The 14788-nt window shown below is 37.2% G+C and overlaps 1 protein-coding gene across 1 annotated transcript in view; it reads left to right on the plus strand.

The window, feature by feature from the left end:
- PITRM1 (pitrilysin metallopeptidase 1) overlaps positions 1-14788 on the plus strand; it is a 1418909-nt gene that overhangs the window by 935002 nt on the left and 469119 nt on the right. Inside the window, exon 20 of the mRNA XM_044064598.1 lies at positions 461-561. Coding sequence (XP_043920533.1) covers positions 461-561 — 101 coding nt within the window. The remainder of the gene's footprint in view (positions 1-460; positions 562-14788) is intronic.

Here is a 14788-nt window from a genome sequence, read left to right on the forward strand (position 1 = left end):
GCCAACAAATCTGTATTTTCTTCTGAAGGTGGTCTCACTGAATGACCTTAATATAGTGTACACTGTTCCTGTCCTTTGAGTATGTAACTCTTTTCACCCACACATTTTGTTGTATAATGTTTTTCCTAATCTGAATCCTTAGAAAGCAGCACATAAGCCTGTGGCAGGAGAACTGAGGATAGTGATAGTGCCATTTTACTATTTACTGCTATTAGAAGGCCATTGTAGTATGTGCCTTGCAATAGTGCTGGTAAGTTCTTCCCATCTTTTTCTGAAGAGCTCATTTTGCTAAGGTGTATTCTCCGTAACAGCATTGTACTAAAATTGTACATTTATTATCTACTTTAAGTGATAGTTCCGGAGTTCTCTTTGAGATGCTTTTTAGCTCATGCAGTGCTGTTTAATTGTTGCATCTGTTTGTGTTGCACAATGTTTTGAAGAAGTCATTTTTTTCTGCTAGGTAAAACTGATGAAGAGGATTGCTGAAATGCCTGATTTAACAACAGTATTAAGATTGTTGCCTCGCATTAAGTTGCATTTACTGAACAGTGATAACATGAGGTAAGGACAAAAAAAAGTACGGTGAGATGCTATAACGTGAGATATAATGTGCAAATGAATGTCATGCCTTTAAGGTCTGTTGCCTTGTGGCTGCTCTGCTGTTTTTTCTACACACTGACTTTATTAATCCAAACCACATGGCAATGGATTGTGTTCTCAACTGTTGTAGTCCTTTTGTTTTTAAATGTTACATACGCTAATAGCTTAAATTGTCTAACCTTTTTTAATTAGTTTTCTTCACTGTTTCTAGGGTTGGACCTTGGCTAATGTTTGCAAGTAGGTAGTGTGCTGAATGGCCTCACTATTGTTGGGCAGAGTGCCTACACGTTCTTGCTTCTGGCCATTTTATTTTCTTAATTCATACTATCACCAATGTTGCATGCCCTTTGTTAGTGAGTAACATATCTCAATTGACATCCAGTATTATAGCTTTTTTACATTTTATTATATAGTGTATCTTCCTTTCTTGTATTTTCAGCATTTTTTTTATTTGGGTAATGCAAGTTACTTTTCTACATAGTCTTTGCATTTGTTCATGACAGATGTCTTTCTTCACTTTTTGTCAGTTGTATGGAAGTTGACCACTAGTTGCAGCTCTGTATGTAAACAGCATAACATTCAGAAAGGGCCCACCCCACCTTGAAATTACAAGAGCTAAAATTGTGAGTACTCATAATTTCAGAATTCAGTATTTCACAGTATATTTTTGCTCTTAGCTTGAGACACAGTGAGCCCAGAATTGGATATTTAGATTTAGGGATGTGGGGATTAAGTCACTTCTGCGGTTGGGGGGGGTATTCAGGGCACAGCTCCTGTACAAGAAAATCAGCTTTAAAAAGCCTAATTTTAAGAATTCTGTGGATCTGCAGCTCACATCCTTACAGTTCTGATAGGATACTATTTTAAACCCCCAGTTTCTCCTGATGGCATCAGAGGAAGGCCTCACCAAGATTTGTTTTTAATATTTTTGCTTAATGGTGATAATTTTTCACTGTGACATTTTGTCATTGTTGAGTATTATTTACAGTATATATTTTTGTCTTTGAAAGAAGATTGTTTTAATGCTCTGGTTGTTATAGAATCACTTGTAATGCATTTGGTTCTTGATAAGCCATTTTCTATCAGGATGCACCTCAACAGTCTTTTTATGTTAAAAATCTTTTCATGTTTACTTTTTTGGGTAGATGAAGCTTTGTTTATTACTAAAATGTGAAATGTAATTATTGGCACTCTGAATGTTTGTGAAAAGCAACTTGATGTGACTGTTAAGGTTTATATGAAAACCTGCAGCTCCCCCATGGAGAAACTGTATAAATCCTTTCTTTTTTTAAAAACTTCATAGTCGTGAAAATGGGAGAAGTTGAGTAAAATCTGCATTTTTTTCTCACTGTATATGCAGCAAAGATGTGAAAACTGAGAAACTAAACAAAACATTTTTCTTAGGTAGCAAAGTGAAATTGTTTCATATGGACACTAGCAGAGATTTGGACTCCTCTGATTTGTTCTCTTAAAAGTTATGTTACCATTTTAAGGATTAGGTCTTTTTGCTCATCTATGAGATGATATTTTATATTTAAAATTGTAACCCAACAGGAAGTAAAGGTGTGAGGACTTCTTCACTCATTGTAATTGGTTACCTATGCAAGTCTAGCATAATTAGAGCTGGAACCCATACTGACATGAATACCTCCCACCCGGCCATTAATATTAATGCCATAAACATGGCTCCATATTTTAGTCTTCAGCATACGGAAGATATATTTAAAACTTTTATAATTTTCTAAAGGCTGCAAAATAAATCTTTGCTTTTACAAAGAAAAGTGCTGCATGCAAACTTTTTTGTGTGTGAAAAGAAAATTTAATTTTGTGCTTTTAGACATGATCTTTAATTTCAGCTCTCCCAGTGTCAAAACAGAAACTGAGAAGAAAGGATAAGTTCAGATTTTAAGCTTTGGTAAAATTCAGTTACTGGCTAGTAATTACATTGCCTGGATGCCAGGGAAAAGGAAATTTGGTGAACCTGAAAGAAAAGCAGCAAGAAAAGTTGAAGAGAAAACACTAGATTGGACGAATTTTGCATCTGTGCAGCCAAAATCAGTTCAGGCTTCAGCTGTGGTTCAACTGATGGCTTCTAGTAATTTAGTGGAAATATGTACTCAGGAGTGATGAAAATAAATAAAACATTGAAAGAATATATAATCTCAAGGCTGGAAAAATAGAAGAAGCCTTAACTAGCTATTTAGATGAGCTGATAAAACGTACAAAAATCAGATGTAATAAAGAAAAGGCTGGCCAAGTGTGAGACTTCTCAAGAAGAGCTGTTTCACAAATTAGTAGAGTTAGAAGACAGTGTATGTAGAGAAAACATGGGATTATCTGCTGTACCCATGAAACTGGAAGGAACAGAGTGTATTAATTTTATGAAAGCCCAAATAAGCAACTGAACTGGTGCTTACAGCAGGATTTTTTAGTTGAAAGGGCACATTGAGTGTATACCTAAACCTAGCCATGAGAAAGCAGCTAAGATGTATATTAGTATAAATGCAGTTATACCAGCAGAAAGAATTGACTGCCAAAGCTGTGGCAAAAGGGAAAAGTATTAAAACTTAGAAACAACAGAGTACATGTGGAAAATGAAAATTATCCCAGTAAGCAAGGATTGTCAAGAGGCAGGTATGGGATTCATGCTGCTGTATCCAGTTGTCTTCAGAGTATTTTTTTCTGGAGGATCAACAATATTTTTGATGTGGAACAGATTAAAGAGGTGATATTAAAAAGGTTATCCAACAGAAAGTAAGCTAGCAAGCAGTAAATCTCATAGAAAGACTTTGCTTGTGAAACCTTTTCCCATGTTCCAAAGGAAAAATTCTTGAGAGACAGGAAAAAAAGCACCAAAATTGACAAGAAGAAAAAGGAGTACCTTGGGCTTGAAGCTGAGAGTAGTGTTGTGAGATGGAGATGATGAGGAAGAAGGCTAGAAATACTGAAATTAATAAATAAATGTGGGATTATAAAGCAATGATCATATTTCTGAAATATGGAATTGTAAAAACATGTTTGAGGAAAGACTGGGCTTTTATTGACTGTGGTAAAATTGAGGGTGAACTATAAAGAATATACTGAACACTATACCTTTAATTCTTGAGTGACACTAAACAGAAAAAAGTAACTAATTAAAACTAATTTTGTATGTTGTATTGTAAAGTAGTTTTATGTAGTGTGTAGCCAGGGGTATTTTAAATGTGGCAGGGGAGTCTTCATTGCCTGATGTATGTATTAAAGATACTAAAGTAAAAAAGTATATTTTTTACTTGTAAGAACTATAAGTTTTACATTGTAATTAAATGAAAGGCTGAACAGAAGCAAGTTGAAGCAAGATTTTAATGTAATGCTGTGGGCTGCTGGGGTGTAAGTGTACTGATTATATTATATGTAGAATTTAAATTACTTCCACCCATGTAAAAACAAGGATAATTTTGAATAATGTGCTTGTGCTAGGGTGGGTGGAGGCTTGGGTGTAAATGTACTTATTATATTATATGTAGAATTTTAATGATAAGTCCTTTTGTTTTTACATGGATGAACGTCTAGAGTAATGTGCTTGGTTTAAGCTATAAACATTTTTGTAAGCAAATGGGATTTAAAATTAAGACAGAATGATAGGAGCCATGAAAAATGCTAAGCTTCTTGCATCTGCAAAGGAAATAGCTTGTTTTTTTTTCCATTAGCAGATGTTCTTAATGAGAGACAAGAAGTCTGCAGCTGAAGGCAGTTAGCCAGGAGAATTCTGCATGCTGTTCTGAGGGAAATTTACAAATATTCCTTCATGTATCGACAAAGATGTTATTTTTTTCTCATTGCTGACTACTTTTGCATGGAGACTAGCAGTATGCAGGTGAAGGTGATTAATCTTGAGAGTTTTGAGCATTCTTTGCTGAGGAAAATGCAAAATTTAAAGGTATAGTGGCAAGCAGTTAAGTGAAAATAAAGTTTGAAATTATGGGAGGTAAATAAGGGATAGTAGCCTCCCTAGCAGCATTAATAACTTTAATGCATTTACTAGAACAGTGCATAATTTAGTTTTATTTAAAGATAGCCTATGCTGTTTTTTCTTAGTGACTAAAATTAATGTTTCCTGAAAGCATACAAGCTGGTTTTGAAATCTGGGAGTGGACTAGAGATAATAAATTAATGCAGTATTTCCTTTCTGAAGAGTTAAACTTCATCTGTTGAAAATGTACATAGTTTTTGTGTGCATGTTCTAAGTTAATAGGGGATGGAGGTGATTTGAAAATGCATTTTGTTTTCTCTGAGGGTTTTCATTAAAGCAGAAAGCCTTGAAAATGTGATGTAGGTTCAAATTGAGATGAAAAGAAACAACTGTATAAAAGATCAGCATGCCAAACAACAGTGTGTGCGTGTAAAACAAAAGCTGCAAATATACAATCCAGAAGAAATTGTCATGTATGGTAAGTGAGAGCAATAGTTCTTTTCCCATAGCGGCTACTCTAGCCATGCCATCTAGGCATCTAAATGGCTTTACAGGTCAAATTATACTAAGAAATGCATAGTATAAATAGCAATGCTGCAAGAGTCACGTTTGGAAAGAAATGGACATGTGAATTTGACAAAGAAGGGACTTCAGTAGATATTCAGCAGAAAATCTGGGACAAAGGAAAAGGGGAGTAGTAATGCTGATTGCTAGAGGGACTTCAGTAGTGACAGAAGAGAAAAAAGCAGTAATAGTAGATGCGTGATAGTAAGGGGCTATTGCAAGGAAAGAGGACTATGCTGACATGTATTTGTATTCCACTACTGTAATGGAGCTTAAAAACATTTTGGAAGAAATACAGTTTCATCAGGGAATATTATAAGTGGGGACTGGAATTTGATTTGCAGTAGTGAGGATGCATCATGGGAACCTAAAAGAAAAAGTATAACAAAAGAGCTAAACTATCTTTTGCAGGAAGAACTCCTACCCCCCTACACAACATGGCTTCCATCCTTCCCATAGTACTAGCACTACCCTTGTAATCTATGTAGACAATGACATTAAAGGTAGAGATAATGACAAATGAGTCTCCTTATTTCTAGAGTTCTCTAAAGTCTTCGACACAGTTTGTCACAGCAAAGTTCTACTTCAAATTACCTCATTAAGTCTCTCTCAGCCCACCCTTCTGGGGTTCAAAAGCTACCAGTCCAGTAGGCATAAGTCAGTAAAATAGCACTCCACCCACTCTCCATACCTCTCTCCATACCTCCTGTTCACCACCAATGTACTACAAGGCTGTGTCCTTAGTCCCTTCCTCTTTCACACAACACCCTCCACACATCCATACAACAGGTCTCCCTGATACAGTGCACAGGTAACTCCATACTCTTTTGCACATCTTGGCATCTCAAAAAATTACTCTGGAATCTTTAACAGCTATTGAAACCTGATTTTGTAACTCGCAGCTCATGTTCAACCCTAAAAAAAACTACATTTCCCCCAAAATCCCTCTCTCATGAAAAAAATAAAATTTAAAAACCTCTCTATCTTGATTGAAGTCACGTCTCAGAGCAAATTACTAGGAGTGATGGTGGATAATCTTAAATTCTACTTGCATATACAAAATTGCATAAGAAAAACTCAACAAAAACTAAGGATTGAGCCAAAAACTTTCTCACTGATGCAACTGAAACTACACTTGCCACTACATATCTCCTCCCCACACTTCTTTATGGTGCTTTCATCCTTACTAATCCTCAGGCATCACAAAAAATTAAAAAATGAACAATGCTGTAATAAATTTGCTAAATTTGTAACATATCCCTTTCAGAACCCACGAAAGTATAGCACTAAAAAGCTCTAAATTGGTTAGAACTACTGTATCATCTAACATGTATACAGTTTATTACAACTTATAACATTAGCCGGAATCCTTCTGCATGTCCAGCAGTAAATAACATTCTGCACAGCAGTGTTCCCAGTCATTCATTACAAACCAGTGACCAAAAACTCCGTCCACAGTCCTATCAAATCTGCTCGGCCATGTCTGTACTTGTACCACTTAGCTAAGGCCTAGAATTCCTTAAATATATCCATCAGGTCAGCACCCTACCTACCATCCTTCAAAACCATTCTGAAAGACTTCCTAGCTAAAAGCTGGCTGTGCTCATGCTCAAAACCAGGATAAACTATATCCCTAAATGTGATCAAAATACATGTTCATACCTTAAACCTCAGTACTCTTTCCTCCTTCACTCAATTCCTTACTTCTGCCAATTTTTTGTCCACTGTCTTTCTCTCTAAATATACCATAAGCCTACTTTTCTTTTGCTTCATATTGCAGTTCCTGTTTGTATTATACTAGTTTACCTTTAATTTCTCTCTAAACTGGCTAAAATTTCTCTAATTATTAAATCATTGTCGTATAACTTGTATCTATTCTTAACCTATGTTTTCATATTCTGTCTAATTTGGTATAATTATTTAAACTGTAGTTTTTTTTATATTTTTAAAGATTGTAAAACTATTGTTCTTAAAATGTTTTGTAACACTTTGAAGATTTTCTACTCAAACCTCTGCTGAAAATGGGTTCCCATCAAGTCAGACTATCCTGGTTGTCAAATGTCAATAAATAAATAATAAATGAGAGGATAAATTTCTGAAGACTTTTAAGAAAATATGAAAGACGTGAATTCAGTAGTAGGAACTCATGACATAATTTTGCAAATTATTCCCCAAGGTACAATATCTTGGCTAGACTGGATAAAAATTATATTTCAAAGGAACATGTGCATTTAATCAAAAGCTTCAACACACACCGAATAACTGTTTCAGATCATACAGCAATAAAATGCAGGATAATTAAGTGAAAATGAGACACTGGTGCGTCCCCACCTTCCTGTTAAGAAGGAAGGAATTTGAGGAATGACTAGTGGAAATTATTTGAACGTTATTAGGAAAGACATTTCTTCAGAAAGAATAGCTAGTGAGTGGGATAAAATGAAATGGAGTTTAAAAATAGAGGAGAAATAAGAGAATGAGATAAGTTTAAGAAGTAATAGGAATTATTTAGAGGGGCTGACAAAGGTTAAAGTATTGCAGAATAAGGTAAATCTCCAAGAACAAGAAAGAGAGGAAATATTTTTTGATAACCACTCCAGAGCATAAAAACTTTAAGCACAATGACACAGGCAACAGAAAGATGAAGGGGTTGTCACCAAACATAAAGAAGCCTAGGACAAGATAAATAACCAGATATCCTATTGAGATATTTTGGAAATTTTATGAAAATTTGTGTAAAGCAGAGGAATGTGGAAACCAAGGAAGAGTGCAAATGAAGAATGCCCCAGCGACTTTCCAGAGGCTGGTAGATCATATCCTAGCAGGAGGGTTTGCCCTTGCTTACTTAGACAATATTGCCATCTACAGCCAATCCTGGCCAGAGCACCTTCAGCATGTCAGGGAGGTGCTGGGCAGACTACAGAGGGCAGGGTTGACCATTAAGCCAAGCAAATGTCAGGTGGGAATGGCAGAGGTCTCCTGCCTAGGACATAGAGTGGGGAGTGGTAAGATAAGGCCAGAACCTGCCAAAGTGGAAGCTATTCAGGCATGACCTGCACCTGTTACTAAAAATCAGGTGAGGGCATTTTTAGGGACAGCAGGGTACTACAGAACATTTGTCCCGTTATAATACCATAGCTGCTCCCCTCACAGACCTGACAAGGAAGAACAGACCAGATAAGGTAGTGTGGACCCCAGCATGTGAGCAGGCATTCCAGAAGCTTAAAGAAGGTTTGGGAGGACCCCCTGTGTTAGCCAGTCCAGATTACAGCAAAGAATTTGTTGTACCAAGTGGATGCTTCAAACAATGGGGTGAGGGCTGTACTTAGCCAAATTTCTTCAGAGGGGGAAGAGCACCCAGTGGTTTATCTCAGTAATAGGCTCCAACCCAGGGAGGAATGCTATGCAGCGGAAGAAAAGGAATGTCTAGCCATAGTGTGGGCATTGCAGAAACTTCAGCCTTATCTTTATGGAAGAAAATTCATTGTAATGACAGATAACAACCCCTTAATATGGTTAAACAGAGCCAGCCAGCAAAATGCCAAATTGCTAAGATGGAGCCTGGGGTTGCAAGCATATGATATGTCAGTGCAGCACCGCAGTGGGATTAGCAATGCCAATGCAGATGGGCTCTTAATACAAGGAATGGGGTGAGGTACACTTAGATAGACCTAGCCCTCTCAAGCGGCGTTTATCAAGGGTTACTTGAGAAACAAGCTTGAGTTCTCCCAAGGGGGGGGTGAAGACTGGTAGAGATGGGTGAAAGCTGCCAGCCTAGTCAAATAGAATTTGGTACATAGTTCTGGCATTTGTAAGTGTAAATGTAAAATACAGGCTTGTTTCTTAGATGAGAGAAAATACTGTAAAATCTGAACTTTAAGATTGTAGCAACATTGTCATCTGCTGTAAGGAAAACTAAGTCAAGCATTTCACATCTGTTCTTTGAAATTAAAATTATGTCTTGTATGTTCATTTGATCTCTAGAGCTCTGACCCATTTGGTCTGGACTAGCACATTCTTTCGAGTGTTTTAACTCAATGAATAATTGCTAGAGTGTACATGTGAAATGTCTTTTATTGTTGTAGCTTCCTGAGCAGGTGTTAGCTTGTTAAATAATGCAGCCTGTTGACCTGGGAACTCCAGGCTAAGTGTCATATAAATGATGTAATGGGAACTAAATGAAAATGATGTAAGCTGGGAGTGCCCGGCAGAAATGTTTTTTATTGATTTTAAAAACTATCGCTCAGAGAGAGACTGTCAGCATTTTAATCTTGGACATCTAACTCAGCACTGCCTGTTCTTAAGTAAGGTATCTTAGAAGTGTGTTTTCTTGTAGCAATAGCTAGGAAATTAGAAAAGATTAGACTGTTTTTCTGTTATGTCAGAACTGTACTTCGGAATTATTTTAAGTTTCTGTATGATCTCTGAACTCTTGAATAGCACTGTAGTGTAGTAGTAGTATTGTCTTGTGTTTTTAGTATTTATTATTAAATATTTTTAAATCCTTTTCAACTGTGGCTGGTTTATGTAGAGATAATTTAAGCTCTAGAGTACATTGCATGCTTATACATGATCTTGTACTAAGTCCTTCCAGTAAGCCTTGATTGCTTAAGTTACACTACTATTGGATAATAATATTGCACAGTAATAATTGAACACCCTTTTAAGGGCCTTTTAGTAGCTGATAAATATTAGCTGGTGGTGGCAGTAATTACTACCGTACAGTCTGGGTATAGGGGCACAGCTGGAGAATCTGTGTCAGCCTTTCCCAGGAGTGTCTGAAGTTGTATAAATACTTATCTCAAAGAGTGTGTGTGTGTGTGTGTATATGTGTGTGTGTGTGTGTGTGTGTGTGTGTGTGTGTGTGTGTGTGTGTGTGTCAGCTACTTGGGCAGGGACATGAAGCACTGGTTGGACAGAGAGGGTACTGGAGGTTAGCTTGCCAGCTAGGCTGAGATCTGGACCCTATAGCTGTGCCAGTGGAGAGTCTTGTTGGGGACCTGGAGAGCAAGGGCGCGACCGGCCCCATACTGATTGTGATCTCTGTGTGCTCTTAAGGGAAATTGCACTTTACTGTGTGTATTTGTTATCCTTTCCTGTCATATGAGACGCCCTCTCAGGTATTAGGGGTGAGGACTGAGGCCCCCTTGATTGCTGGGCTAGGGCACAGGCGTCACAGGCTTAATTATGCCAAGATTAGAGGATAATAAGGATCAACAGCTGGAAGTTTGGTTGTCTGGAGGGAAGAAAGTGTTAAAGATATGGGAGATTTTGCATAAAAGTGTTTTAAAAGAAGGAGAAGCACCAGCATCTTAGAACAAATCTATGGTGGTTGTATAACCCAGAGGGTAAAGAGCCATCAGATCCAACTTCATATAAACCTATTGAATTTTAAACCATGATTATAAAGTGTTTGTCTGTACCAGCTAAGCGAATGGCAAAGGTGCTGCCAAAACTGATAGATATGGATCATTGTGTTTTTGTGGAGTAGAGGCAAACATTTGATAACATTAATAGAACTATGATGGGTCAAAGGAAACACAATGCAAGAAAATATTGTTGCTATTGGTGGGTCTTGATGCAGAGAAAGCATATGACAAAAGTGAGCTGGTAGTTTTGAGTAGGGCAATAGAAGCTTAATTACAATAATAAGCTTAATTATAAAGATATGTGAGGGATCAGAGACAAGAATTAAAATGTGAGGGTTCCTCGCCAGTAAGTTGTGTTTGGAGAAATGAACCGGGCAGAGGTGTCCTCTTTCCTCTTTGTTATGTAATTTATATTTGACGTAATTGTCAAAGAAAATATAGGACTGAGAAGTTCAAAGATACATTGGTATGGTGATCAAGAAAAGTTGGCTTCATTTGCAGCTGATATTATTTTGTACTTGTTAAATCCAGAAAAGGACATTGCGATATTGTGGAACATTTTGAGACTGTTTCAAGTCTTTTCATGATCTAAAATTAATGAAGATAAAACAAAGACTATAACCACAAATTATGTACCTACTCATGACCTGGTTCAGTAATACCCACATTTATGGGTTCCTGATGAGATGAAGTTTGTAGGAATATGAATTAAAAATGCTTCTGTTATGGCAGGTAAGGTATGTGAAAAGAGGCTAAATAAAAGATAACAACTAAGAAACTGGAAGATCTTGTTTATGAATATCGATAGTGTGATACAAGCAGCAAAAATGCTTTTAGTTCCTTTACTTTTATAGGCAGGTCAATCATATTTTATCAACCAGAAGAAAAATTGTGGAAACTATTTAATAAAAAGTTGAAGGAATTTATCTGGGAGTGGAAGAGGGCAAACGTTAAGTAGGGTAAGTTGATCCTCTCAGTAGAGCAAGGTGGTTTAGAATTACCTGATTTGAAAGGATCTTTTTAGAGCTGCACAGTCAGGGCTTGTATACTTAATGCAAGCAGAAGTTTATAATTCAAAATGGAAAGGGATAATGATGCAGGGAGGAGCTCAAGAAATAGAGAGGGTGTTTTTTTTTGGATGCAGACCCTTAATTAGAATAATAACCACCATACAGAATATTACATTAATAAAGTGGCAAAAAGTGCTCTAAGAGCTATGGCAACATATGAATGAAGAGAGGATGGTTTACCAGTAAGGTGACCACAATGAGAAATACAGAAAATGTGCAAATAGAGTGGGATGAGGCCAAGAAGAAGTTTGGAATGCAGGTAAGAGACAGTCTTTCCTATCAGGGATTGATATCAGAGTACAGGTAAAAAGAAAGGGATAGAGGAGTTGTAAGTCAAAGACCTGCTCTGGTAGAGTTTTTAATGAAATCTAGAACTGTAGCTACTGTTAAAAGGGGGATAATTAGTAGGGCATATAAGCTATTGCATGATAACTATAAGAGTCCGAGGATGTTAGAAAAGATTGGGAAGAGAGACTGGGAAAGCAATTTGCAAGGGAACAATGGGAGTACATATGTATGACACCCAAGTATGCAACAAAGTACATAAGGTTTAAGATTTTTGCTTGGTAGTGTTTGCATAGGTATTTTTGTACCCCAAGCAGACGTTTTCGTAAGGTAGTTAGCAAATGTTGGAGATATGCTAGGGAAGAAAGGTATAACTGGGAACATGTTTTTTGAGACTACGAATTGGCAGATTTAAAATTCCCTACAGAGTATGCTGGTAGACATATAGCTATAACTAAGGAAATTACCCTTTTGAACAGGGACACAAGATCTGAATTGCCTAGACATAGTATGGTATTAATAAGATTAATTCTACTGGCCGACAAAAAAACAATTACTAGAAAATGTTAATCAGAATCTGTATCAACTGTCTTTTAAATATTAGATATTGTAAATGAGATAGAACTGGAAGAGGGCTATTTAGAAAGGGGACGGAGCAAGTTAGATAGAAATACGTGGAATTTGTGGGAACAAATCACGCATAATGTTCAGGTGGAGAAAGAGTGAGGTTTAGGGGAAGGTAGGAATTGACCCATTTATGTAATTTTGGAATGAAAGACAGTTGTTATAAAGAAAGAGAAAGTACAGTTGTGTAAAATCTTACCATAATAGTAAATGTCCTTCTCTTCATTGTTGGAGTATCTTAGACAGAAGGGGAATCTCCCACCCATGGCAGCCAGATGCTTGGCCAGTATATCAAAGCCTAATGATATTGTATGCACTGTATGCCACACTTATGCTTCCTGCATGGAATGTAGGGCATGAAAGGGATGTATGGACACAGCTACCCAGAAGACAACAGCCTCCATAGAACAAAGGAGTTCATGCACATCCAGAAGTGAAAAATGCAGAGGAAAAGGGGGAAGTCCTCAGCAAGAAAGAAGTCTAAAACAAAAACCAGAACAAACAAGAGGGGGTTGGAGGAAGGGAGGCAATACTGCAACAGTGAAGAGAAGGACATCTACTGTTATGGTAAGATTTTACACAACTGTACCATGCCCTTCTGTATCACTGTTGCAGTATTCTAAACAGAAGGGAGAGTAAAAAAGCTGAAGAGGTAGCATGAGAAGTGGAAGGCTGAGAAGAGCCCTAAACATACCCATATAAAACAGTTCTAGCAAAACCTGCTCTGGCCCTAGAAACCCTATCTAACTTATAATGCTTAGTAAAAGTATGAACTGAAGACCCAAGTAGCAACTTCAAGGATGGAATTGATATCCAACCCCTTGAAGAATGCACCAGAAGAGGCAACAGCCCCAGTGGGAATGATGTCTAACAAAAGTAGACCGAGATTTGCCATGGAATGTATAACAAAAGGAAATCACCTTAGATGTCTAGAAGGAGATGGTTTGCTTAGAAACAGCCAAACCCAATGTCCCAGGATGAAAGAAAACGAAAAGCTGATCAGACTTATGAATGGCCTTAGTTTTATCCAAATAGTACCTGAGCTGTCTGTGCAAATCCAAGGTATAAAGGACTCTCTCACAAGCAGACTGAGAAAAAGGGAAAAAGGAAGGGAGTTGTACCAACTGATTCTGGGACAACTAATTTACTACCTTGGGCGTAAAAGAAGGACTAGTATGAAGGAACACCATGTCCCTGTGACTGGCCATAAGGGCCTTGAGCTCAGAAACTCTCCAAGCAGAAATAAGAGCCAACAACAAAACAGTCTTCAGGTACAATGTTGCAAAGAAGTATAATCTGCTTGCTCAAAAGGAGCCTGAGTCAGTTTTTCCAAAACAAAATTAAAGCCCCAAGGAGGAGAAATAGGCTTCCTTGGAGGTCTGATATGCAGGATGTCTTTTAGAAATTGTTTGACCTGAAAGCAAGAAGACAAAGGAGGATTTAAGAGCAGACAAGCAGAAGTGGCTGACAAATGGGCCTTCACAGAAGAATAGGCGAAGCCAGACTGGAGCAATTCACACAAATGAGAGGACTATTAGAACCGCCACTGACAGAGTCCAGGTTACGAGCATGACATCAGACAAAATCTTTTCTATTTGGACATGTAAGATTTTCTGGTTGAGGGTTTCCTTGCCTCCTGTAAAACCCTGAGCATGTCCTCAGAAAATATGTACCTGAAAGAGATCAAAACCCTATCAGCCAATGTATCGTTTGAACAGTGGACAAGTGAGGATGGATGAGAGACTCCTTGTCCTGTGTGAGGAGATCCAACCAGTGAGGTAGCTAGTGGTAAAAATAAATGCTGAAACAAACCAAATAAAAATAGAAAACTGGCAGGCAGAGTCCCAAAAAGCACCAAACACGAAGTGCAATATAGAAAACTGTAGTTTAATATAAATAAAACAGTAAAGGTAAAAATACGTAAATCTGTAAGCTCTTTCATTAAAACTGTGTTAACTTCATCAGACAAAGTTAAAGTTGCAAAGCAACCATTTCAATACATGTGGAATCAATCTGATTGGGCACAGGGAAAAAAATATCTAATTGTTAATACGAAAAAAACACATATAATTAACTCTTTAGTGACTTATGTTTCATCCTAAATGTGTATTAAAAAACTGTATAAAAATGTGTAATTAAAGAATACACACGTGTAGATCATTATATCTAAGTCAAAAGTTGGAACAAGGCAGTTCAAAACATTACATTAATATCTTGAGACTCGCACTTAAAGGAAAGCTGTAATACAATCATAACCAAATAAAGTGCTTTTGCCAAATCCTTTGCTTTTTACTATTTTATTCCTTTCAAGGGCCTTTAGTTTTAAA

The sequence above is a fragment of the Protopterus annectens genome, chromosome 3.part0 (assembly GCF_019279795.1).
Source record: "Protopterus annectens isolate FY-2018-M chromosome 3.part0, PAN1.0, whole genome shotgun sequence".
NCBI classification, from domain to species: Eukaryota; Metazoa; Chordata; order Ceratodontiformes; family Protopteridae; genus Protopterus; species Protopterus annectens.